At 50.5% G+C, this 27,189-nt stretch overlaps 1 protein-coding gene across 1 annotated transcript; it reads right to left on the bottom strand.

Moving 5' to 3' along the window:
* Positions 1-2,595: 2,595 nt before the first annotated feature.
* LOC139242031 (la-related protein 1-like) lies at positions 2,596-23,923 on the bottom strand. Its single transcript, XM_070870159.1, has 8 exons — positions 23,879-23,923; positions 22,181-22,222; positions 17,353-17,379; positions 15,693-15,864; positions 12,369-12,506; positions 8,199-8,357; positions 6,049-6,217; positions 2,596-2,737 (listed from the first exon to the last, which is right to left on the bottom strand). The coding sequence occupies exons 1-8, from the start codon at positions 23,921-23,923 to the stop codon at positions 2,596-2,598; spliced, it is 894 nt and encodes a 297-aa protein (XP_070726260.1).
* Between the last annotated feature and the right edge of the window lie 3,266 nt (positions 23,924-27,189).

Here is a 27,189-nt window from a genome sequence, read left to right as displayed (position 1 = left end):
CCTCAGGACTCAAATCCGGCAAGTACTGTGCACAGAGTGGCGCCTTTTAGAGGCTGGACTGTAGAACATGAACCTTCTCAGGGACGAGAGAACAGGCCCCCCGAGTCCCTTAACTCAGAGTCCGCCAAGGGGGTTAACTGAGTAGCCCCATGCTGACGTTGCGGAGGGAATCACAGGGCTCACCAGTGCCTCTTTAAAGGCTGTGTGTGTAAAGGCTGCAGCACAAAAGGCTACCTCCAGTGAATGTGTAAGAGAAATATGACTCATTGTGTTGAAGAAAAGTCTGCAGATGGCCATGAATCCAGCGTGGATTATGAAACGATAGTCAGAGAGGCAGCTCAGCCCCACGACGAGGTATATAGCATGTTTACCTGCACCACCGAGCGTTCCCCATTGAGGATGGAAGTCGAGATAGATGGCATTCCAGTCTTCATGGAAGTGGACAGGGGGTGAGCCAGTCAGTAATGAATCAAGAAGCCTTTGAGAGGCTATGGGACAATCAAACTGAACGACCCAAGTTGGTCCCGGTTCAGGCAAAGCTGCGCACCTACACCGATGAACTTATCCCAGTCGTTGGTAGTGCAGATTTAAAGGTACTCCATGATGGCGCACTGCACAGGTTACCTCTGTGGATTGTTGCAGGTGATGGACCAACGCTACTCGGAAGAAGGTGGATGGAAACGATCCATTGGAGTTGGGAGGATTTCATCCCTCCAGCGATCGACGTCCCCCGCGCTCAGAGACAAAGCAAGCCCTTACCTGAGGGTGGACCCAGCAGCAGAGAGCAGACCAGCACAGCACCCGAGGCACAGACCGCTCAGTACGACTGCGTGGAGATGATCCAGCTGAGATGACCCGAATGCACCTTCCAGGCTCCAGTGGCAGAACTCCAGAGGAAGAAAATCGGAGGAAGAAAATCGGAGGAAGAAAATCGGATCCAAAGGTGACTTCCCAGCTTCGGTGGCAGAACCCGGGGAGAAGAGGATCACAGCAGTTGACATCGTGGATGGAGGAAAGATGGCGCCCAAACCACGAGGTGAGGCGCTGAAGAAAAAGATGGCGGCGGCCAGACCACGAGGTGCAGTGCTGATGGAGGAACACGTGACACCAAACAGAGAAGAGAATTGGGGTAAAGATAGCAAGGCTCTCTTAAAAGAGGCCTGTAACCCACCACACTTAAAGGGACAGTTCCACACTCTCAATCAATGTAATAGCAACAGTGAGTTAGATGTAAAATGTGTAAATGATGATCAGATCTGTGTACATGCAATAAGCAAAGAAAAGTTGTGCAATTGCGATCGGAGCAACAGGTTATTTACAATAAGTAATGAAACGTTGTGCAAACACCCATCGGGAGCACACAGGTCCAGTGAGTTACCCAATGCTGTAGTCTGCGTCCCTGGGACCAGAGTTATGCACCATGGAGTGTGGTACAAGCAGCCAATACATACAAGCCGCAGAGCAAGCGATCTCAGGAGGGCAACGACATTGATACTCTGCCCCTGATCGGCTCCACCTCTCAGGCACCCGATGGCACTAATCACCACGAGCCTGAAAGAGCAAACTGCGCTAAGGCGCAGCCCACACACCCTATCGCCACCAAGGCTACACCTGGGAACGAAGGGTCACCCGCAACGGTTCTCCCAAATGGGACCGGGACCAGCCAGGATCCCAAACCAATAACGCCCAGGTAAGCGATTCAGCAGTTCCCTGTACACTGCCAGACGACTGTCCCTCAGGGAGCAGCAGCGACCCGGGGCGCAAGGAGAGGACAGGGAGGTCACAGGCATCTGTGAACCTGCCCAATGCTAGGAGCAACGGCAAAGACCCTGAGAGCAGGCAACTTGAGCCAAGCGGGTTCCCACTGCCAGCACTGGGCACGGCGCCACCACCAGACTACCTGGACACCATCCAGCCGTTCTGGTCCTAGTTTGTCCTCACACACCGGTACTGATTCCAAGCATATATCAAGTATGTACTTGCCTCACAACTGTACCACAAATGTAATGATGCAAATGCAATTTTTTTTTTTTTGCTGGGCTTGAATGTACATGAATATATATGTTGCGGGGGTGGAAGAGAATGGAGTGGTCAGGGACACACAGAAACCACCAGCACCTCCACTGCCAACGAAACACCACCCACTCACCCAAGATGGAAACGACCCTCCTAGGGTCAACCAATAGAGCTAAGCCCAGCGCACAGTCAATGCATGAAGGCGATTTGCACTAAAGGCTTGGGGCTGGGTGGGGGGGGGGGGGGGGGGGGGGGGTGAGGGGAGTGATGTCATGTATCCTACATGGTTACTGCTTGTACTATTACAAGGTGTGCCACCAGGGGGCACCTCAGTGGGAGACTTGTAGGTTTCCTGTACAGGTGTGCCAGGCCTAGTGTAAAAGGCAGGCCACCTTCACATGTTCCATCACCAACCCTTCCCTTCCTCGACTTTTCCGTCTCCATCTCTGGGGATAGGCTTTCGACCAGTATCCACTATAAGCCCACGGACTCCCACAGCTCCCTGGACTACACTTCCTCCCACCCCGCATCTTGTAAGGACTCCATTCCATTCTCCCAGTTTCTCTGTCTCCATCGCATCTACTCTGACGATGCCATCTTCCATACTAGTGCCTCTGACATGTCTTCCTTTTTCCTCAACCGAGGATTCCTCTCCACCGTGGTTAATATGGCCCTCGACCGTGTCTGTTCTATTTCCCGCACCTCTGCGAAGTGCAGTAACCTGCAGGGTTACGGACCAAGAGCTGGTAATTGGGATTAGACTGGATAACCTTTACATAGTATTAATGCTAAATACTGCAGGGAATAGAATACGGCCAGGGTGATGATCTGGACTAGTTTCGATCGCTTGGATGGGTCGGAGAGGAATTTTCCCAGATTTTTTCTCCCTAAATTGGCCTGGGTTTTTATCTGGTTTTTGCCTCTCCCAGGAGATCACATGGCTCTGGTTGGGGTGGAGTGTAGAATGTTTCAGTATAAGGGGTGTCACAGTTGTGTGAGGTGGACTGGTTGGGCTGGGTGCTCTTTACCTTTCCGTCATTGTTCATAGGTTTATATGTAACCTTCAGGGCTGCTGACCGAGAGCCATGTGGCTCTTTGTCGGCCGGCGCGGACAGGATGGGCCGGAATGGCCTCCTTTTGCGCTGTAAATTTCTATGTTTCTATTTCAACCACCCCCAAATAAACTAGCAAGAGGCAGTGAAAGAGAAAGGGGAATTGAGATTTTACTGTGTTCTGGACTAATTTCTTACCCAATACGTAAGAAGCCCAAGAGAGGAATCACAGCTGGATCTAGTAATGGGAAATGAACCCGAGCAGATAAGAAAAGGAAGCATAGGGGAGCATCTCGGCAATAATGACCACAACATAATAATGTTTAAAATAATTATTGAAAAAGACATAAGTAAGACAAATTCCAAAGTAATAGATCGGAAAAAAGCTAATTTTAAGCGGATGGAAGATAAACTGTAAAAACATTTTAACAGATAGAACAGTAGTGGGAAATATTTATAATGGTGACCACAGTTCAGGAGAATATATTCTGTCAAAAACCAAGAACAAACTACCTAAGAATAAAACGCCATGAATAAAGAGATAAGGGACAAAGGCACACACTAAGTACACAGACAATCAAAGAGAAGTCAAAGGGGAATACGGAGAGGTTAGAAAAGATGTACAGGGCACAATAAAAAAATTAGCAGGCTACAAAACAGAAAACAGAGAGTAGGGGTTAAAGGCAGTTACTCAGACTGGCAAAAGGTGCGAGGTGGTGTTCCATGTGGTTTGGTGCTAGAACCACTGTTGTTCACCGTTTACATAAATGATGGACTCAGAAATCCGAAGTACAATTTAAAAATTTGCAGATGACACCAAATTGGGGGAGTAGTTAATACAGAGGACTGCGACAAAATACACAGACATTTATAAACTTGCAGAATGAGCATGTCATTGTAAATGAATGTCAATATAGGTAAGTATGATGTGGTACATTTTGGTAGCAGGAATAACTCCACTGCCCCATTTAGACACTTATTATACTGCTTGTGTCTCTAAATGGGGCATGGAGTAAAGGGCAACAGATACACATCACTAAAAGTAGCAACGCAGGTTAATAAGGCCATAAAAATGCAAAGCAGACACTGAGATTCATTTCTAGAGGGATAGAATTGAAAAGCAGAGTACTGATGTTGAACTTGTATCGAACCTTGGTTAGACCGCACTGGGAGAACTGTGCGGTTCTGACCATATTATAAAAAGGATATAGAGGCACTGGAGAAGGAGTTTTCCTCATGTTGCCTCTGGTTCTGTTTCAATCACCTTAAATCTGTGCCCTCTGGTCATTTTAAAGTTTCTCTTTATTTGCTCTAAACCGTTAATGATTTTGAACACCTCGAACAAATCTCCTCTTGGTCTCCTCTGCTCCAAGACAACAACCCCAGCTTCTCCAGTCGATCCATGTAACTGTAATCCCTCATCCCTGGAACCATTATAGTAATTCTCTTCTATACCCTCTCCAAAGCTTTCACATGCTTCCTAAAGTGTGGTGCCCAGAATTGGACACAATACTCCAGCTGGGGCCGAACTAATATTTTATACAGGTTTAACATAATTCCCTGGCTTTTGTACACTATGTCCCTATTTATAAAGTCTGGGATCCAATATGTTTTATTAGCCTGTCCTGTCACCTTCACAGATTTGTACACAAGCACCCACAGGTCTCTCGCTACTTGCACCCCCTTTACAATTATATCATTACTGCACTTCCAAGTTTTGTGCCACTTGAAAAGTTTATTAAAGGGTTTGATAAGGTAGCTGTAGAGAAGATTTTTGCACTTATGGGAGAGTTCCTAACTAGACGTCATAAATATAAGATCAACACTAATAAATCTAATAGGGAAGTCAGGAGAAACTGCTTTACCCAGAGGATTTGCGCTGCGAGGAAACAAGAGTGGGAAATTGTAACAATGTGAGCAGCAGGGCATGCAGGGACCAAAAGATTCCAGTACAGTGGACTGAGTTATGCAAGAGCAGCACTGAGCTGACCTACAATGCCCATTGAATTGGACTGTGCAACCAGGCCAGAGGTGCAATGCTGATGTTGCTGAGACACAGAGTGTGGTTACAGAGACCAGCAGTCCCACAGCCAAGATAAGCTGAATGATAAATCTCAGGGTTCACAGCTGAAGTGGACTGACTGTAACACAAATTCACTTTCCTGATACAGGCAGGGCCACAAGTATCCGTCTGTGCTCCAAGGTAAGCACATTGGGTTCCAAGGTTCATCTTACACTTGGCAACAGCACCACTCGGAGCAATGTTCAAACTCCAAGCCACGTGTCAGAGCTGCAAGCACCACATGAGTTCCATGGTGCATTGTAGCATTTCTGATCACATCTCAAAGTTCCAGGTTCAACAACCCGTACTAGTTCTGACAAAACAGTTCTGTGGCTGCTTGCTGGAGATATGCAGAGCTGAACATCCAGTAAAGAAATCCCTTCAGGCCACGATGTGAAACGCACACATCCGGAGCGAGTAGGGAACTCAGCAGATGGGGCTTCACTACTGGACCAGTAATCAGAGAATGCGACTTCAAACAATGTGAGAATTTCAGTATAGTTTAGAAAATCTGGAAATAGAAAGCTGGTCTCAGTAAAAGTGACTGTGAAGCTGTCAGATTGCGGTAAAAACCCAACTGGTTCACTGATGTCCCTTTAGGGAAGGAAATCTGCCGTCCTTACCCGGTCTGGGCCTATGTGTGACTCCGGTCCCCACACCTATGTAGTTGATTCTTAACTGCCCTCAAATGGTCGAGCGACACACTCAGTTGGTATCAAACCCCTCTACCAGCGGTTCAAGGCAGCGACTCACCCCAACCTCAGGGTGGGCAGTAAATGGCTGACCTTGCCAGTGACGATGTGTGTGAGAGTGCACACGTACAACTCAACATTGAACACTAAATCTAAATCTCCTCTCTCCTACCATGGGATAAAAGACATGGCAAATGCCCAATGAGCAGATAATCATGGTACTTACATCTGTTTCTTGATGTAGTCTTTGAGCAGCTTTTTGTCCATTGTGTACAGCTCCGCACTGCTCTGATTGTCATAGTAATAGATGATATCACCGCCAAATTTTGGCCTGTACAATCCGTCATTGCCGTCAGTGTTTGCGTTGTAGGTGGTGTAATGGTAGTCAAAGTGAGCTAGAACAACAAAAAGCAGCACAGGTTAGATGCTCAGTGAAAACTCACCCACTGGTCTCTGCCGTTCAGTGTACACGAAGCAGCTGGGAGATTCGAGCTGGGAGAAGGTACTAGGATTAATGCAAGTCTGCATTACTTTCTCCATCAGCCTTGGAAAAAGCAGCAAGTGAGGAGGCCAGGTAGTATTTGGTAGCAGCTCAGAGAATGAATAAACCTATCCAGCCCTATCAGAGACGAGTGCTGGTTTCACAAGAATGAGGTGTTTGGGCCTCTGCTGTTACAGGTCCTCAGTCTCATTTCTTCTACCTCGAAGATCCAGATCGGACTGAATGAATCAGTTCTGCGTCCCTATCTAAACCACCCGAGTCAGTATTTCTGGAAAGGTAACCTTTATTGTTTATTTCAGAGCAGTTATTACTCTCCAGTAGGTACAACAAACATTTGCCAAGCTTGTATCAAACACAGGCGAACCTCTTGCACAGTTTGTTGGGAAGTGCACTGTGCAATGTCACAGTGAGCTGTACAGACCATGAGGCCCCAGGATCAATGTCTGGCCTGCATTCTCAGCTGCAGCAGCTGAACTATGCGACATTTTGCATCATGCTTCTGGGATAAAGAACAGGGAACAATTAGCCAGGGCTCCCATCATCATAGGCAGTCCGTCGGAATCGAGGAAGACTTGCTTCCACTCTAAAAGTGAGTTCTCAGGTGACTGAACAGTCCAATACAGGAATTACAGTCTCTGTCACAGGTGGGACAGACAGTGGTTGAGGGAAGGGGTGGGTGGGGAGTCTGGTTTGCCTCCTGGAGTGTCAGCCTACCTCCACGGTCTTTCAGTCAGAAGATCATGAGTTCCAGCTCCACTCCAGGAATAATCCAGGCTGGCATGCCAGTGCAGTATTGAGGGAGCGCCGCACTGTCGGAGGGGCAGCGCCGAGGGAGCGCCGCACTGTCGGAGGGGCAGCGCCGAGGGAGTGCCGCACTGTCGGAGGGGCAGCGCCGAGGGAGCGCCGCACTGTCGGAGGGGCAGCGCCGAGGGAGCGCCGCACTGTCGGAGGGGCAGCGCCGAGGGAGCGCCGCACTGTCCGAGGGGCAGTACTGAGGGAGTGCCGCACTGTCGGAGGGGCAGCGCCGAGGGAGCGCCGCACTGTCGGAGGGGCAGTACTGAGGGAGCGCCGCACTGTCGGAGGGGCAGCGCCGAGGGAGCGCCGCACTGTCGGAGGGGCAGCGCCGAGGGAGCGCCGCACTGTCGGAGGGGCAGCGCCGAGGGAGCGCCGCACTGTCGGAGGGGCAGCGCCGAGGGAGCGCCGCACTGTCGGAGGGGCAGCGCCGGGGGAGCGCCGCACTGTCGGAGGGGCAGCGCCGAGGGAGCGCCGCACTGTCGGAGGGGCAGCGCCGAGGGAGCGCCGCACTGTCGGAGGGGCAGCGCCGAGGGAGCGCCGCACTGTCGGAGGGGCAGCGCCGGGGGAGCGCCGCACTGTCGGAGGGGCAGCGCCGGGGGGGCGCCGCACTGTCGGAGGGGCAGCGCCGCACTGTCATTCTTCCCTGACATAAATGGCTCACCGTTTGGGTAAGAAACAGCTGTGATATCTACCTTGCTCTAGCACGCCACGCCACCCCGCCCCCTCTGTGTAATGACCATCATTAACCATTCATTGTGCAGTAAGTCTCTGAAGTCCCAAACCTCCCCCAGCACTGCTGTAAAGCCCGTGTGATAACTATCCTGGAAAGCAACACTTACGGTGTCATCACTGCCCAACTTATTTTACACTTCCCACTGCAGCACCAAGCATTGCCGCAGGATACCAGCAGCAAGTTACAATGCTGGCAAAGTGCAAGCACCAAGGGGAGTGGCAGCGAGACTAATACTGCACCCCCTGGATAATTGAGAGATTAGGAACTGAAACTAAATTTCAATTGAGGACGTCACGCTGGTTCAGAAAGTCGGCAGCACAATTGGCGGTGTCAGCACATCACGTACAGCGGGAAGCACCTCTGCCACGACCCCTCCCCCGGCCTCGACCACGCCCTCGCCCTCTGAAGCCCCCTCGGATCGTTCCACCCTCGCTCTTCACGCTGGAAATCTCATCCCGGTCTTCCCTCCAATCCCGGGAGTCGTGTTTCTCATCACGATGGTAACCTGAGAGAGAAAGAAAGCGGGAGATGAACCGACAGCCAATGTGTCAATAACCATCATAAACCCAGCTTTATTCCAGAGTCCTTTAGTCTCCTGCATATGTGGTAGCTGTCATACATCAATCACCAGTCTACCCGCTCCAGCGCACTTCATGCAAACACCAAGCTTCCTGTGCGATGGCTGGTCCGGACGGGGCGGGGTGGAACGGGGCCGGACGGGGTACGGGTCGGACCGGACGGGGTCAGGTCGGGTCGGACCGGACGAGGTCGGGTCGGGTCGGACTGGACCGGACGGGGTACGGGTCAGATCGGATCGGGATGGACCGGACGGGGTCAGGTCGGGTCGGACTTGACCGGACGAGGTCGGGTCGGGTCGGACTGGACCGGACGGGGTACGGGTCGGTTTGGTCGGGGTCGGGTCGGGTCGGATCGGATCGGGATGGACCGGACGGGGTCAGGTCGGGTCGGACTGGACCGGACGAGGTCGGGTCGGGTCGGACTGGACCGGACGGGGTACGGGTCGGTTCGGTCGGGTCGGATCGGGATGGACCGGACGGGGTCGGGTCGGACTGGACCGGACGAGGTCGGGTCGGGTCGGACTGGACCGGACGGGGTACGGGTCGGTTCGGTCGGGTCGGATCGGGATGGACCGGACGGGGTCGGGTCGGACTGGACCGGACGGGGTACGGGTCGGTTCGGTCGGGTCGGATCGGGATGGACCGGACGGGGTCGGGTCGGACTGGACCGGACGAGGTCGGGTCGGGTCGGACTGGACCGGACGGGGTACGGGTCGGTTCGGTCGGGTCGGATCGGGATGGACCGGACGGGGTCGGGTCGGACTGGACCGGACGAGGTCGGGTCGGGTCGGACTGGACCGGACGGGGTACGGGTCGGTTCGGTCGGGGTCGGGTCGGGTCGGACTGGACCGGACGGGGTACGGGTCGGTTCGGTCGGGGTCGGGTCGGGTCGGATGGGGTCAGGTCGGGTCGGACTGGACCGGACGGGGTCGGGTCGGGTCGGACTGGACCGGGTCGGGTCGGGTCGGACTGGACCGGACGGGGTCAGGTCGGGTCGGACTGGACCGGACGGGGTCGGGTCGGGTCGGACTGGACCGGACGGGGTCAGGTCGGGTCGGACTGGACCGGACGGGGTCAGGTCGGGTCGGACTGGACCGGACGGGGTACGGGTCGGTTCGGTCGGGGTCGGATGGGGTCAGGTCGGGTCGGACTGGACCGGACGGGGTACGGGTCGGTTCGGTCGGGTCGGATCGGGATGGACCGGACGGGGTCGGGTCGGACTGGACCGGACGGGGTACGGGTCGGTTCGGTCGGGTCGGATCGGGATGGACCGGACGGGGTCGGGTCGGACTGGACCGGACGGGGTACGGGTCGGTTCGGTCGGGGTCGGGTCGGGGTCGGATGGGGTCAGGTCGGGTCGGACTGGACCGGACGGGGTCGGGTCGGGTCGGACTGGACCGGACGGGGTCAGGTCGGGTCGGATCGGATCGGGACGGGACAGGGTCGTGTTGGGTCGGACCGGACCGGACGGGGTTGGACCGGGTCAGGTCGGATCGGGACTGGACCGTGTCGGGTCGGACGGGGTCTCCAAGTGAGTCACTGCGAGAGCAACTCCTGACAGGTCAGGCTGTGATGGGGCAGATTCTGCTGTGACTCACACCCACCAGGATAAGTACTGACAACAACAACTTGCAGCTCAATCGTGGCTAACAAGGGAAATTCAGGATAGTGTTAAATCCAAGGAAGAGGCATATAAATGGGTCAGAAAAAGCAGCAAACCTGAGGACTTGGAAAAATTTATAATTCAGCAGAGGAGGACAAAGGGTTTAATTAGGAGGGGGAAAATAGAGTATGAGAGGAAGCTTGCTGGGATCATAAAAACTGACTGCAAAAGCTTCGATAGTGAAGACAAACATAGGTCTCTTGCAGTCAGATTCAGGTGAATTTATAACGGGGAACAAAGAAATGGCGGACCAGTTAAACAAATACTTTGGTTCTGTCTTCACTAGGGAAGACACAAATAACCTTCTGTAAATGCTAGGGGACCGAGGGTCTAGTGAGAAGGAGGAACTGAAGGAAATCCTTATTAGGTAGGAAATTGTGTTGGGGAAATTGATGGGATTGAAGGCCGATAAATCCCCAGGGCCTGATAGTCTGCATCCCAGAGTACTTAAGGAAGTGGCCCTAGAAATAGTGGATGTATTGGTGATCATTTTCCAACATTCTATTGACTCTGGATCAGTTCCTATGGACTGGAGGGTAGCTAATGTAACACCACTTTTTTTAAAAAGTAGGGAAGAGAGAAAACATGGAATTATAGACCGGTTAGCCTGACATCGGTGGTGGGGAAAATGTTGGAATCAATTATTAAAGATGAAATAGCAGCGCATTTGGAAAGCAGTGACAGGAGCGGTCCAAGTCAGCATGGATTTATGAAAGGGAAATCATGCTTGACAAATCATCTAGAATTTTTTGAGGATGTAACTAGTAGAGTGGACAACCAGTGGATGTGGTGTATTTGGACTTTCAAAAGGTTTTTGACAAGGTCCCACACAAGAGATTGCTGTGCAAAATTAAAGCACATGGTATTGGAGGTAATGTACTGACGTGGATAGAGAACTGGTTGGTTAGCAGAGTCGGAATAAACGGGTCCTTTTCAGAATGGCAGTCAGTGACTAGTGGGGTGCCGCAGGGCTCAGTGCTGGGACCCCAACTATTTACAGTATACATCAATGATTTCGATGAAGGAATTGAGTGTAATATCTCCAAGTTTTCAGTTGACACTAAGCTGGTTAGCGGTGTGAGCTGTGAGGAGGATGCTAAGAGGCTGCAGGGTGACTTGGACAGGTTAGGACAAATGCATGGCAGATGCAGTATAATGTGGATAAATGTGAGGTTATCCACTTTGGTGGCAAAAACAGGAAGAGAGATTATCTGAATGGTGACAGATTAGGAAAAAGGGAGGTGTAACGAGACCTGGGTGTCATGGTACATCAGTCATTGAAAGTTGGCATGCAGGTACAGCAGGTGGTGAAGAAGGCAAATGGTATGTTGGCCTTCATAGCGAGGGGATTTGAGTATAGGAGCAGGGAGGTCTTACTGCAGTTGTACAGGGCCTTAGTGAGGCCACACCTGGAATATTGTGTTCAGTTTTGGTCTCCTAATCTGAGGAAGGACATTCTTGCTATTGAGGGAGTGCAGCGAAGGTTCACCAGACTGATTCCTGGGATGGCAGGACTGACATATGAGGAGAGACTGGATCAACTGGGCTTGTATTCACTGGAGTTGAGAAGAATGAGAGAGGATCTCAGAGAAACATATAAAATTCTGACGGGACTGGACAGGTTAGAGGCAGGAAGAATGTTCCTGATGTTGGGGAAGTCCAGAACCAGGGGTCACAGTCTAAGGATAAGGGGTAGGCCATTTAGGACTGAGATGAGGAGAAACGTCTTCACTAAGAGAGTTGTTAACCTGTGGAATTCCCTGCCGCAGAGAGTTGTTGATGCCAGTTCGTTGGATATATTCAAGAGGGAGTTAGATATGGCCCTTACGGCTAAAGGGATCAAGGGGTATGGAGAGAAAGCAGGAAACGGGTACTGAGGTGAATGATCAGCCATGATCTTATTGAATGGCGGTGCAGGCTCGAAGGGTCAATTGGCCTACTCCTGCACCTATTCTCTATGTTTCTATGTTATATAGCGCCTTGAACAGAGTGAAACATCCGAAGGCGCTTCACGGAAGTGTTATGAGGTTGACATCGAGCCGTACAAGGAGAAATAAGGCCCGGTGACTAAAAGCTTGGTCAAAGAGGGAGGTTTGAAGGAGCAGCTTGAAGGAGGACAGAGAGGTGGAGAAGTTTCGGAAGAAAGTTCCAGAGCTTGGGGCTGAGGCAAAGGCGGCACCAAACTCTCCAGCGCCACGCGCACGCAATCTCTGCTGGAGGCTCCCGTCGCTCACCCAGTCACAAGCTGTACCTGTAAAGTGCCAGTGGGACAAACCTTTTGAATCATTCCTGTTGTTAACCGGCAGCCGAAGAGGTTCAGTCTGGGGGCGTGAGTTGCTGCGACATGCTAGCTTGTCCTGTGTACCTTCCGATTTTACGTCCAATTGTAGTGGGACCCACTTTTGCTTGTACCCTGGACACAAAGCGAGAAAGCATTAACAGAACTGCTTGAAGGTGAAGGGCAGGGAGTCCCCCAGCACATCACAGAATTTAAAGCACATGTCTAAACAGCACGTTAAAGAAATGGGGGAAATAGTTTAATCCTGGCAAAAAAATGCAGGGGCCGATGAGATTATTTTCCGCAGAGAGTTATGATCCGGAACGCGATGCTTGGAAGGGCAGAGGAAGCAGATTCAATAACTTTCAAAGGGGAATTGGTAAATACTTGAAAAGGAGAAATGTGCAGGCCTATGGGGAAAGAGTAGGGAGTGGGATGAATGGGATCGCTCTTTCAAAGAGCCAGCACAGGCACGATGGGCAGAATGGCCTCCTTCTGTGCTGTAAGAGTCTATGGTTCCATGAATTAACTCAGGAAGAAAATTGCTTGGCCCTTAAGCAATCAAACAAAACACATTGTTTCATCAGTTTCCATTGAGCTTATTTTATGAAATGTCGAGGCCTGGGGTGCGAGGAAGCTGGCCGGTGGGCACAGCGACACCCTGCCGGTGGGCACAGGGACACCCTGGCGGTGGGCACAGGGACACCCTGCCGGTGGGCACAGGGACACCCTGCCGGTGGGCACAGCGACACCCTGGCGGTGGGCACAGCGACACCCTGGCGGTGGGCACAGCGACACCCTGCCGGTGGGCACAGCGACACCCTGCCGGTGGGCACAGCGACACCCTGCCGGTGGGCACAGGGACACCCTGCCGGTGGGCACAGCGACACCCTGCCGGTGGGCACAGCGACACCCTGCCGGTGGGCACAGCGACACCCGGCCGGTGGGCACAGCGACACCCTGCCGGTGGGCACAGGGCACAGACACCAACAAAGGAGATCTGCCCAGCACTTTGCATCTCAATGATTGCCGTAAAAGGTTAAGTGAACTGAGAACCCTATAGAAGCACTGGAACTTACTGCCGCGTTCTACACAAGGGTCTGTGCTTCGGTATCGCGTCAGCTTTACTCTGCTAATCTGCATATCATAGAATGATTCACCATTCGGCCCATCGTACCTGTGCTGGCTCTTTGAAAGAGCGATCCATCAGTCCCACTCCCCTGCTCTTTCCCCAAAGCCCAGAAATTTTTCCTTTCCAATTCTCGTTTGGGTTACCATTAAATCTGCTTCCCTTTCCCTTTCAGGCAGCGCATTCCAGATCACAACAACTCGCTGTGCAGAAAAATATTTTATGTCCCCTCTGGTTCTTTGCCAATTAGCTTAACACTGTGTCCTCTGCCACTGGGAACACTGTCTCCTTATTCACTATCAAAACCCGTCCTGATTTTGAACACCTCTATAAAACCTGCCCTTAACCTTCTTTGCTCCAAGGATAACAATCCCAGCTTCTCCAGTCTCTCCACACACTGAAGTCCCTTATCCCCGGTGCCATTCTGGTCAATCTCCTCTGCACCCTCTCCAAGGCCTTGACATCCTTCCTAGAGTGTGGTGCCCAGAATTGGACACAATACTCCAGCTGGGGCCTAACCAGTGTTTCCTAAAGGTTTAGCATAAATTCCTACTATTTTTTGCCTCCATTTATAAAGCCATGGATCCTGTAAGCTTTTTTAACAGCCTTCTCAACCAGTCCTGCCACTTTCAAAGATGTGTGCACAAACACCCCCAGGTCTGTCTGTTCCTGCACCCACTTTACAATTGTACCATTTAATTTACATTGCCTCTCCTCGGCATTCCTACCAAAATCTATCACATCCCACTTCTCTGTCCATTTCCCAGTCTGTCTGTGTCCTGAGTCTGTTACTATCCTCCTCACTGTTCACTACATTTCCCAGTTTTGTGTCATCTGCAAACTTTGAAATGATGCCCTGTATACCCAAGTCCAGGTCAGTAATATATATCAGAAAGATCAGTGGTCCCAGTAACCCCCCCCCGAGGGACACCAGTCTGATAAACAACCGTTCACCACTACTCCCTGCTCTGTCCCCCAGCCAGTGTATACACTGTCACTGCCCCTTTAATCCCGTGGGTTTCAATATTGCTAACAAGTCTGTTTGTGGCACTTTATCAAACGCCTTTTCAAAATCCATGCACGTATCAACTGCACTGCCCTCATCAACCCTCTGTTACTTCATAAAATAACTCAATCAAGTTAGTCAAACACAATATGCCTTTAACAAATCCTTCCTGACTAATTTTTTAGCCCATACCCAATGGCAATTAATTTCCCCCACCCCAGACGTTGGGATGGCTGGCCTGTAGTTTCTGGGTTTTTCCTTCTCCCTTTTTGAAAGATTTGCAGTCCTCTGGCACTACTCCCATACCAAGGGGGAATGGAAGAACGTGGCTAGAGCCTCTGCGATTTCCACCCTAACTTCCCTCAGTAACCTGGGATGTATCCTATCCGGACCGGGTGTCTATGCTACTTTGGGGACTGTAAACCTTTTAAGTCCTTCCTCTTTATCTATTTTTATCCTATCCAGTGTCGCTGCCTCCTCCTTTACTGCTACATTGGCAGCATCCTCTTCTCCAGTGAAGACCGAGGCCAAATACTCATTCAGTATCTCAGCAATCCCCTCTGCCCCCATGTTGGTCCCTAATCGGCCCCCCCCTTTCTTTGCCAACCTTTTTACTATTTATATGTTCATAGAAGACTTTTGAGTTCCCTTTTATGTGAGCTACCAATCTATTCTCATACTCTCTCCTTGCCCCTCTTATTCCCTGTTTGGGATCTCCCCTGTACTTTCTGTATTCAGCCTGGTTCTCCACTGTATTATTGACTTATAACTATCACAAGCCTCATTTTAACCTCGATATGTTGTGTCATCCAGGGAGCTCCAGCTTTGGATTCCCTCCCTTTCCCCCTCACGGGAATGTGTCTACTCCGTACCCGAATCATCTCCTCTGTGAAGGCCTTCCATTGGTCAATTCTTGTTTTACCCAGCAATCTTTCATTCCAATCCACCTGGGACAGATCCCTTTACAACTCACTTATATTAGCCCTCCTCCACTTGAGTATTTTTACTCGATTGTTGCTTGTCCTTTTCCAAAATTATTCTACACCAGGTATTATGATCTCCAAATGCTTTCCCACTGAAACATGCTCCACTTCAATCCGCACCCCTTCCTTCCTCGTTGGGCTGGACACAGTACATGGCGATTGAATAGCCGCCCCCCCGACCCTGCTTTAAACCGCTGCGATACCTTTTCTCTTCTGTGTAGATTTCTGTGAATCCTCATCAGCGCTCCGTTCCTCTGGTGATTCGTCCGACTTGGCTTTCTGGTTCTCTTTGCTCTCACTGCTGTCGCATTTCTCTGGCCGGTCCTTCCTCGCGGGAGGCTTCTTGTTCTGTTGTGGCTTACTATTCTGTGGATGCTGCAACAAAATGGTGTGAGGGTGATTGACAAATGCTGACAGTCATTCCATGCCCGCATTTCCCTGCCCCCCCACACTCTCACCAATCAGCCCCTCCCCCTCCCCAATCCACAGCCCCCCCCCACTCTCACCAATCAGCCCCTCCCCCTCCCCATACCAATCCACAGCGCCCCCTCCCCAATACACAACCCCCCCAACCACCAATCCACAGCCCCCCCCACTCTCACCAATCAGCACCGCCCCTCCCTTCACCAATCAGCATTCCCCCCCCTCCCCAATCCACAGCCCCCCCCCACTCTCACCAATCAGCACCGCCCCTCCCTTCACCAATCAGCATTCCCCCCCCTCGCCAATCCACAGCCCCCCCCAACCACCAATCCACAGCAGCACCCCCCCCCACTCGCAATCAGCCCCTCCCCCTCCTCTCACCAATCCACAGCGCCCCTCCCAAATACACAGCCCCCCCAACCACCAATCCACAGCCCCCCCCCACTCGCACCAATCAGCATCCCCCCCTCACCAATCCACAGCGCCCCCTCCCCAATACACAGCCCCCCCCAACCACCAATCCACAGCAGCGCCCCTCCCCATCCTCTCACCAATCCACAGCGCCCCCTCCCCAATACACAGCCCCCCCCAACCACCAATCCACAGCAGCCCCCCCCACTCGCAATCAGCCCCTCCCCCTCTTCTCACCAATCCACAGCGCCCCCCCCCCACTCTCACCAATCAGCACCCACCCCTCCCTTCACCAATCAGCACCCACCCCTCCCTTCACCAATCAGCACCCACCCCTCCCTTCACCAATCAGCACCCACCCCTCCCTTCACCAATCAGCACCCACCCCTCCCTTCACCAATCAGCACCCACCCCTCCCTTCACCAATCAGCACCCACCCCTCCCTTCACCAATCAGCACCCACCCCTCCCTTCACCAATCAGCACCCACCCCTCCCTTCACCAATCAGCACCCACCCCTCCCTTCACCAATCAGCACCCACCCCTCCCTTCACCAATCAGCACCCACCCCTCCCTTCACCAATCAGCACCCACCCCTCCCTTCACCAATCAGCACCCACCCCTCCCTTCACCAATCAGCACCCACCCCTCCCTTCACCAATCAGCACCCACCCCTCCCTTCACCAATCAGCACCCACCCCTCCCTTCACCAATCCACAGCCCCCCCCCCCCCAAAGATTCTGACTCCTTGCTGAGGTCCGGGCTCCATGAGCACCCTCGCTGGCACCCAAGCGCCCATCTTTCATGGTGGGTATCAGAGTCAAGCCAATCCTGTTCCCACTCGATATCCACTGACGCTTTCCAGCAGGGGACCCTGGTCAGTGAGCAGGAGCGGAAGCCAGGGTTAATATCGGCCCCTCCCTTGGTCATCCACTAATGTTGCAGTGATGGGGTTAACTGAACGGAACACACAATATATCTGCAGCACGGACTCATTCACCCAATAACGGACACCAGCAATCCTACTCACCTCAGAGGTAATGACTGGCTCCCACGTCTGAAACACAAGAAGAGCAGCATTTAAAAACCAGTCACTAAACCTGAACGCTCAGTAAAAGACACTCGTGTAAACAGAATGCTGCTAAGAAAAAGCAGCACAACTTCATTCTTTGATGTGGGCATTCAGAGCTTCAGGACAACAGGGTGAGATAGTAACACTATGGTGACAGTATCAGTTGGTGTGTGTGTGTGCATGCCTATATATATATGTCTGTATGTATGTATGTATGTATGTGTTCAAATCCCACTCCAGGTACTTGAGCACAAAAAAAAATCTAGGCTGACACTCCAGTGCAGTGCTGAGGGAGCGCTGCACTGTTGCAGGTGCCGTCTTTCAGCTGAGACTTTAAACCGAGGCCCCTTCTGCTCTCTCACGTGGACGTAAAATATCCCATGGCACTATTTCGAAGAATAGCAAGGGAGTTATCGAAGGTGTCCTGGCCAATATTTATCCCTCAATCAACATAACCAAAAACAGATTATCTGGTCATTATCACATTGCTGTTTGTGGGAGCTTGCTTGTGGGCTGCCGCGTTTCCTGCATTACAACGGTGACTACACTCCAGGTGTGCTTAGTTAGCTGCAATGCGCTTTGAGACATTCGGTGTATAAATCCAAGTCTTTCTTTGTGAAAACTGATGTCATGAATCCATTCAATGTATCTGCTATACTCTGATCATCTTAATAATTTTAACCAATTTATCCTTTAATGAGTTTGGCAGTCCTTTGGCCTTCCCTGTACTGTTGTTAACTGTGTGCCCTACACTGCGACATGTGAGCACACTGGGTCCGTGCAGCAGAGCTGGTCTCCAGTCGTCCTGGTTAATCCTTGCCACTGGACCAAGACCTCGCTCTGTCAAGCCCATGTGGTGGCTGGTGTGCAACGGTCACCCCACGTTAAAACAATCCACCCACAGGCATCTTCCACCCTTCAGGATATAGTTCGGGTCCTTCATTGAAACACCTGTGAACTCGTGGAAGCAAGTCATCCTCGTTCGAGGGACTGCCTATGATGATGGTGTGTCTACGAGTGTATGCGTGCGCATAATGTATGTATGTATATAGCGTGTTTTCTCTCGCTGATGCCGGGGCAGTGATATTGGAGACTCCAGTCACACTCTGCCCATCCAAGAATGTCTCTTTATTCTTCCTCCTTCCCTCACCACCAGATTCCTATTCACAATACCAGGCTTTCTCCACTTTAGCTAACAATCTCTTGTGCATAACCCTGATCGAATGTGTCCCCCCCACCCCCCCCAATAGTCCGCAGAAACAACCACCATTGATCCTCCTCCATCTACCACCTCACTGACTGCCAATAACTCTACTCAGTTAGTTAGACTCGATCTACCTTCAAAATACCCTGCTGACTCTCCCCCATCAGCTTAGACTTTCCACCTGTTTCTAGCAATGTTCCCACTCCTGCCGTTAAACTCGCCGGGCCTGTAGTTGGCATTCGTACTTCCTACAGTACAACAGTGACTACACCTCAAAAATACTTCACTGGCTATAAAGAGCTTTGGAAAATCCTGAGGTTGTTAAAGGTGCTATAGAAATACAAGTCTTCTCTTTCTTGAATTTATCATTTCTATCAAACGCTGTAGAAGTCTTTGAAACAATACAACCCGAGGGATTATCGGGTGTTGCTGTACACTGACCCAGAGACAGACTGAGCTGTACTGAAAGCTCCCTACCCAGCACTGTTTAGGTCATGAGGATCTGTTAAACTGCGCTTACACTGACATCTAGTGACTAGAACAGGTACTGCAAGATCACTAAAAGTAAAACAAAAAGCAAAAAACTGCAGGCACTGAAAATCCCAAACCGACAGGAAATGCGGGAAAGACCCAGCAGTATCTGCGAGAGAACAGATCAGTTAACATTTCAGGTGTAGAGCCCGGTCAAAACTGCAACTGCATTTAAATAGGAATGGGACATCAGGGAGGACACCCCTCACTAGTTGCTCAGTCACTCTATCCATTATAGATCATTTCAGGATAGTTTTCTCCAGAGTACAGTCACACCTCAGAGGAGAGCATAGGAGCAGGAAGGGAAGAGAGTGTGACTGTCACTTAGGGCGAACTAAGGGGAGATAATGGGGAATTAATAACGGGGAACAGGGACGTGGCAGAGACTTTGAACAAACATTTTGCATCGGTCTTTACGGTAGAAGACACTAAAAACATCCCAATGATGGATAATCAAGGGGCTATAGAGAGGGAGGAACTTAATACTACCACTGAAGTAGTAGTACTCAGTAAAATAAAGGGACTAAAGGCAGACAAATCCCCTGGACCTGATGGCCTGCATCCTAGGGTCCTAAAAGAAGTGGCTGCAGAGATAGTGGATGCATTGGTTGTAATCTACCAAAATTGCCTGGATTCTGGGGAGGTCCCAGCAGATTGGAAACCCTCAAATGTAACGCCCCTATTTAAAAAGGAGGCAGACATAAAGCAGGAAACTATAGACCAGTTAGCCTAACATCTGTCATTGGGAAAATGCTGGAGTCCATTATTAAGGAAGGACATTTGGAAAAGCATAATTCAATCAAGCAGAGTCAGCATGGTTTTATGAAGGGAAATCATGTTTGACAAATGTGCTGGAATTCTTTGAGGATGTAACGAACAGGATGGATAAAGGGGAACCAGTGGATGTGGTGTATTTGGATTTCCAGAAGGCATTCGATAAGGTGCCACATAAAAGGTTACTGCACAAGATAAAAGTTCACGGGGTTGGGGGTAATATATTAGCATGGATAGAGGATTGGCTAACTAACAGAAAACAGAGAGTCGGGATAAACAGGTAATTTTCCAGTTGGCAAACAGTGACTAGTGTGGTGCCACAGGGATCAGTGCTGGGTCCACAACTATTTACAATCTATATTAATGACTTGGATGAAGGGATCGAGTGTAATGTAGCCAAGTTTGCTGCTGATACAAAGATGGGTGAAAAAGCAAGTTGCAAGGAGACAAAAAATCTGCAAAGGGATATAGACAGGCTAATTGAGTGGGCAAAAGTTTGGCAGATGGAGTATAATGTGGGAAAATGTGAGGTTATCCAGTTTTGCGGAAATAATAGAAAAGCAAATTATAATTTAAATGGAGAAAAATTGCAAAGTGCTGCAGTACAGAGGGACCTGGGGGTCCTTGTACATGAAACACAAAAGGTCAGTATGCAGGTACAGCAAGTAATCAGGAAGGCAAATTGAATGTTGGCCTTTATTGCAAGGGGGATAGAGTATAAAAGCAGAGAAGTCCTGCTACAACTGTACAGGGTATTGGTGAGGCCACACCTGGAGTACTGCGTGCAGTTTTGGTCTTGTATTTATGGGGGGGGGGGATATACTTGTATTGGAGGCAGTTCAGAGAAGGTTCACTTGGTTTATTCCAGAGATGAGGGGTTTGACTTATGAAGATAGGTTGGGACTTTACTCATTGGAGTTCAGAAGAATGATAGGTGATCTTATCGAAACACAAGATAATGAGCGGGCTAGACAAGGTGGATAGAGACGATATTTCCACTTTAGGGGAAACTAAAACTAAGGGACATAGTCTCAGAATAAGGGGCCGCCCGTTTAAAACTGAGATGAGGAGGAATTTCTTCTCTCTGAGGGTTGTAAATCTGTGGAATTCTCTGCCCCAGAGAGCTGTGGAGGCTGGGTAATTGAATATATTTAATGTGGAGATAGACAGATTTTTGGGCGATAAGGGAATAAAAGGTTATGGGGAGCGGGCAGGGAAGTGGAGCTGAGTCCATGATCAGATCAATCATGATCTTACTGAATGGCGGAGCAGGCTCGAGGGGTCAAATGTCCTACTCCTGCTCCTATTACTTATGTTCTTATAGAGCAGGTCACATAGACACTGATCCTGTCCAACAGATACAATGTGCTGGCTACCTGTGAGGATAAGGGAATGATTGTGGGGAGGACAGACATGAGGCACCGTGGAGCAGGAGGCTGTACAAAAGGAGCAGCAGAATAGAAAGGCTGTAGTTATTCTGTAATTGTGGGTTAGATAGCGTCCACTGCAGCCACGGCCGAGAGTCCCAAAGAGTATTTTGCCTACCTGTTTACCATGAAGGAGCTCCGCATAAAGCATTTGCTTCAGGAGTCTCGTATCTGGCATGCGTACTATGTGGCCTGCCCAGTGGAGCTGGTCGAGTGTGGTCAGTACTTCAATACTGGGGATGTTGGCCTGGTCGAGGACACTGATGTTGGTGCGCCTGTCCTCCCAGGGGATTGGCAGGATTTTGCGGAGACATCGTTGATGATATATCTCCAGCGACTTGAGGTGCCTTCTATACATCATCCATGCCTCAGATCCATACAGGAGGGTGGGTATTACTACAGCCCTGTAGACCATGAGCTTGGTGGTAGATTTGAGGGCCTGGCCTTAGAAACATAGAAAATAGGTGCAGGAGTAGGCCCTTCGAGCCTGCACTACCATTTGGTAAGATCATGGCTGATCATTCCCTCAGTACCCCTTTCCTGCTTTCTCTCCATACCCCGTGATCCCTTTAGCTGTAAGGGTCATGTCCAACTCCCTCTTCAATATATCTATTGAACTGGCATCAACAACTCTCTGCACCTTTTACCAGCTCAGGTCATCTTACAGCCAATGAAGTGTGTTCTTTGTTGTAATGTAGGAAACACGGCAGCCAATTTGTGCACAGCAAGCTCCCACAAACATCAATGTGATAATGACCAGACAATCTGTTTTAGTGCTGTTAATTGAGGGATAAATACTGGCCAGGACTTCCCCTGCTCTTCTCCAAAATAGTGCTATGGGATCATTTACCTCAATGTGAGATAGTAGAACATCTCGTCCAAAAGATGGCACCTACATAAGAACATAAGAATTAGGAACAGGAGTAGGCCATCTAGCCCCTTGAGCCTGCTCCGCCATTCAATAAGATCATGGCTGATCTGGCCGTGGACTCAGCTCCACTTACCCGCCCTCTCCCCGTAACCCTTAATTCCCTTATTGGTTAAAAATCTATCTATCTGTGAATTGAATACATTCAATGAGCTAGCCTCAACTGCTTCCTTGGGCAGAGAATTCCACAGATTCACAACCCTCTGGGAGAAGAAATTCCTTCTCAACTCGGTTTTAAAATGGCTCCCCCGTATTTTGAGGCTGTGCCCCCTAGTTCCAGTCTCCCCTACCAGTGGAAACAACCTCTCTGCCTCTATCTTGTCTATCCCTTTCATTATTTTAAATGTTTCTATAAGATCACCCCTCATCCTTCTGAACTCCAACGAGTAAAACCCAGTCTACTCAATCTATCATCATAAGGTAACCCCCTCATCTCCGGAATCAGCCGAGTGAATCGTCTCTGTACCCCCTCCAAAACTATCTAACCCTTCCTCAAGTAAGGCGACCAAAACTGCACGCAGTACTCCAGGTGCGGCCTCACCAATACCCTGTACAGTTGCAGCAGGACCTCCCTGCTTTTGTACTCCATCCCTCTCGCAATGAAGGCCAACATTCCATTCGTCTTCCTGATTACCTGCTGCACCTGCAAACTAACTCTGTGGGATTCATGCACAAGGACCCCCAGGTCCCTCTGCACCTCAGCATGTTGTAATTTCTCCCCATTCAAATAATATTCCCTTTTATTGTTTTTTTTCCCCCCAAGGTGGATGACATCACATTTTCCGACATTGTATTCCATCTGCCAAACCTTAGCCCATTCGCTTAACCTATCGAAATCTCTTTGCAGTCTCTGTGTCCTCGACACAACCCGCTTTCCCACTAATCTTTATCTCATCTGCAAATTTTGTTACACTACACTCTGTCCCCTCTTCCAGGTCATCTATGTATATTGTAAACAGTTGTGGTCCCAGCACCGATCCCTGTGGCACACCACTAACCACCGATTTCCAACCCGAAAAGGACCCATTTATCCCGACACTCTTTTCCTCAGAAGGCCGAAGGCTGCACTGGCGCACTGGAGGCGATGCTGAATCTCCGCATCAATGTCTGCCTTTGTTGATAAGAGGCTCCTGAGATATGGGAAATGGTCCACATTGTCGAGGGCCGCGCCGTGAATCTTGATGATTGGAGGGCAGTGCTGTGCGGTGAGGACAGGCTGATGGGGGCATTTGTCTTACGGATGTTAAGCGTAAGGCCCATGCTTTCGTATGCCTCAGTGAATACATTGACTATATCCTGGAGCTCAGCCTCTGAATGTGCGCAGACGCAGGCGTCGTCCGCATACTGCAGAGGTTGCCTATGATGGGGTTTGCCTACCTGGTGCCAGGGTAAAGGATATCTCAGAGCAACTACAAAGGAACTTGGAACAGGAGGGGGAAGGTCCAGCTGTCGTGGTCCATGGAGGAATAAAGAGATAAGGGTAAAAATAACGCTAAAGGAAGAGGCACAGACTAAGTACATAGACAATAAAGGAGAGAGTGACAAAAGGGAATACGAAGAGGTTAGGAAGGAAGTTTTTAAAAATAAGGAAAGCAAAGAGAAACTATGAAATTAAATTACCACGGAATATAAAAAGGATGTGACTTGATAGGTGTTTAAAACCATGAAGGGTTTAGATAGAGTGAATAAAGAGAGACTGTTCCCATTGGTGAATTGGTCAATAACCAGAGGGCACGGATTTAAGGTGATTGGCAAAAGAACTAAAGGCGACATGAGGACAAACATTATTCCGAAGTGAGTGGTTAGAGTCAGGAATGCGCTGCCTGAAGGGGTGAGGGAGGCAAACTCAATCGCGGCTTTCAAACGGGAATTGGATAAGTCCCTGAAAGTAAAATAATTTGCCGGGCTCTGGGGAAAGGGCAGGGAGTGGGACTGGCTCTTGCAGAGAGCCGGCACGGGTTCGATGGGCCGAATGGCCTCCTCCTGTGCTGGAACCGTTCTGTGATTCTAACATTGCAGACATGACATTCGAAGAGATCAAAAAAGATACAAAAGGCATTGAAGATAGAAAGGGGGGAAATAATTGATAAACTAATTAAACTTAGAACGAATAAAAACCGTGGCCCGATTACATCGGATATACGACACAGAAACAGGCCATTCGGCCCAACCAGCTCCACTCGAGCCTAACAGATGGATTGCATAGTGCATGTTAAGAGAGTTAGGGAAGAGATAGCAGAGACACTATTACATGTACATAACATTCATTCGGAGAGAGAATACCACCAGCAGACTGGTGGACAGCCAACGTGATCCCTGTATTTAAAAAGGGGGATAGAACAAGTGCAGGGAACTTTCGACCAGTTAGCTGAACATCGGTGGTAGGAACGATAATGGAATGTTTACTTAAGATGTAATAGAAAAACATCCACAGACTGAAAATACAATAAAGACAGTCAGCACGGATTTCCAAAAGGGAAGGCCATGCTTGACCAACCTTCCTGAATTCTTTGAAGAAGTAACAAAGAGTAGTCAAGGCCTTCGATAAGATACCGTATAATAGACTCACTACATCAGAGTCAGGGGACAAGTAGCAGAATGAATAGCAAGCTGGCTACAAAACAGAAAACAGAGAGTAAGGTTTAAAGATAGTTACTCAGACTGGCAAATGGTGGGAAGTGGTTTTCCACAGGGGTCAGTGCTGGGACCAATGGCGTTCACCATTTACATTAACGATGTGGACTCGGGAATCGGAAGCACAACTTTGAAATTTGTGGACGACACCAAATTGGGGGAGGTGGTTCGTAAGAAGAATGAGACAAAAATAAACTTGCAGCATCGGCGCTCAATTGGCAAATGAATTTCACTATATCTAAGTGTGAGGTGCTGCATTTTGGTAGGAAAGACGAGGTCACAATCATGAGGGGTCTCAAAAGAGTAGGAGAGAAACTGGTTCCACTGGCGCAAGAGTCGAGAAACACAGGACACAGATTTAAGGTGATTGGCAGAAGAACCAATGATGACATGAGGGAAAATGTTTTTATGCAGCGAGTGGTTCGGATCTAAAATTCACTGCCTGAAGGAGTTCTGGAAACAGGTTCAACTGTGGCTTTCAAAAGAATTCGATAAGTACCCGAAGAAAACAAATTTGCAGGGCTACGGGGAAAGACTGCACTTGGAGCACTGTGCACAGTTCTGGTCTCCATTTTATAAAAAGGATATAGAAGCACTGGAGAGTACAAAAAAGATTTACAAGGATGATACCAGAACTGAAAGGTCAGAACTAACAGGGAAGACTGAAAAGGCTTGTGCTATTTTCTTGAGAATAGAGAAGTGACCTGACAGAGTTAGTTAAAGAGGTTTGATCGTGGGAGAGTCAAAAACTAGATGCCATAAATATAAGATAGTCACTAATAATTGGGAATTCAGGAGAAACTTCTTAACCCAGAGAGTGGTGAGAATGTGGAACTCGCTGCCACAGGGAGGGGTTGAGGTGAATAGTATCGATGCATTTAAGGGGAGGCTGGACAAAGACATGAGGGAGAAAGGAATAGAAGGATATGGGGATAGGGTGAGATGAAGTAGGGTGGGAGGAGGCTGGTTTGGAGCATAAACGCCTGCATGGACCCATTGCCCCAAATGGTTTATTTCCCTGGAATATCGGATATTACGGGGCGACTTGATTAAGGTTTTTAGGATTTTGAAAGAATGTAGAAACTTTGGGCCCAAGTTTCCACATGATTCGCGCCTGATTTTTAGGAGCAACTGGTGGAGAACGGACTATTTTAGAAATCGCAATTCTCCACATTTTTTTTTCTGCAGTTCTAGTCAGGTAGAATAGTTCTAGTTTAGAACAGAATTTTTTCTTCAAAAGAGGGCGTGTCCGGCCACTGACGCCTGATTTGAAAGTTTCCACAGTGAAAACGTACTCCAAACTAAAGTAGAATGGAGCCAGTGAAGATTTTTGTAGAACTGAATAAACCTGTTCTACACATTAAAAAATCAGGCGCAGGTTACAAATTAGGCGTCCAGAACGAGGTGGGGGGGAGGGGGAGAGAGAGGGGGGGGGGAAGAGAGAGAGAGGGGGGGGGGAAGAGAGAGAGGGGGGGGAAGAGAGAGAGAGGGGGGGGAAGAGAGAGAGAGGGGGGGGAAGAGAGAGAGAGGGGGGGGAAGAGAGAGAGAGGGGGGGGAAGAGAGAGAGAGGGGGGGGAAGAGAGAGAGAGGGGGGGGAAGAGAGAGAGAGGGGGGAGGGGGAGAGAGAGTGTGGGGGGGGAGGGGAGAGAGTGTGGGGGGGGGAGGGAGAGTGTGTGGGGGGGGAGGGAGAGAGTGTGGGGGGGGGAGGGAGAGAGTGTGGGGGGGGAGGGAGAGAGTGTGGGGGGGGGAGGGAGAGAGTGTGGGGGGGGGAGGGAGAGAGTGTGGGGGGGGGAGGGAGAGAGTGTGGGGGGGGGAGGGAGAGAGTGTGGGGGGGGGAGGGAGAGAGTGTGGGGGGGGGAGGGAGAGAGTGTGGGGGGGGGAGGGAGAGAGTGTGGGGGGGGGAGGGAGAGAGTGTGGGGGGGGGGAGGGAGAGAGTGTGGTGGGGGGGGAGGGAGAGAGTGTGGGGGGGGAGGGAGAGAGTGTGGGGGGGGAGGGAGAGAGTGTGGGGGGGGAGGGAGAGAGTGTGGGGGGGGAGGGAGAGAGTGTGGGGGGGGAGGGAGAGAGTGTGGGGGGGGAGGGAGAGAGTGTGGGGGGGGAGGGAGAGAGTGTGGGGGGGGGAGGGAGAGAGTGTGGGGGGGGAGGGAGAGAGTGTGGTGGGGGGGGAGGGAGAGAGTGTGGGGGGGGAGGGAGAGAGTGTGGGGGGGGGAGGGAGAGAGTGTGGGGGGGAGGGAGAGAGTGTGGGATGGGGGGGAGGGAGAGAGTGTGGGGGGGGAGGGAGAGAGTGTGGGGGGGGAGGG

This window comes from Pristiophorus japonicus, unplaced genomic scaffold, assembly GCF_044704955.1.
Source record: "Pristiophorus japonicus isolate sPriJap1 unplaced genomic scaffold, sPriJap1.hap1 HAP1_SCAFFOLD_1176, whole genome shotgun sequence".
NCBI classification, from domain to species: Eukaryota; Metazoa; Chordata; class Chondrichthyes; family Pristiophoridae; genus Pristiophorus; species Pristiophorus japonicus.
This window is presented reverse-complemented; position numbering and strand designations above follow the sequence as displayed.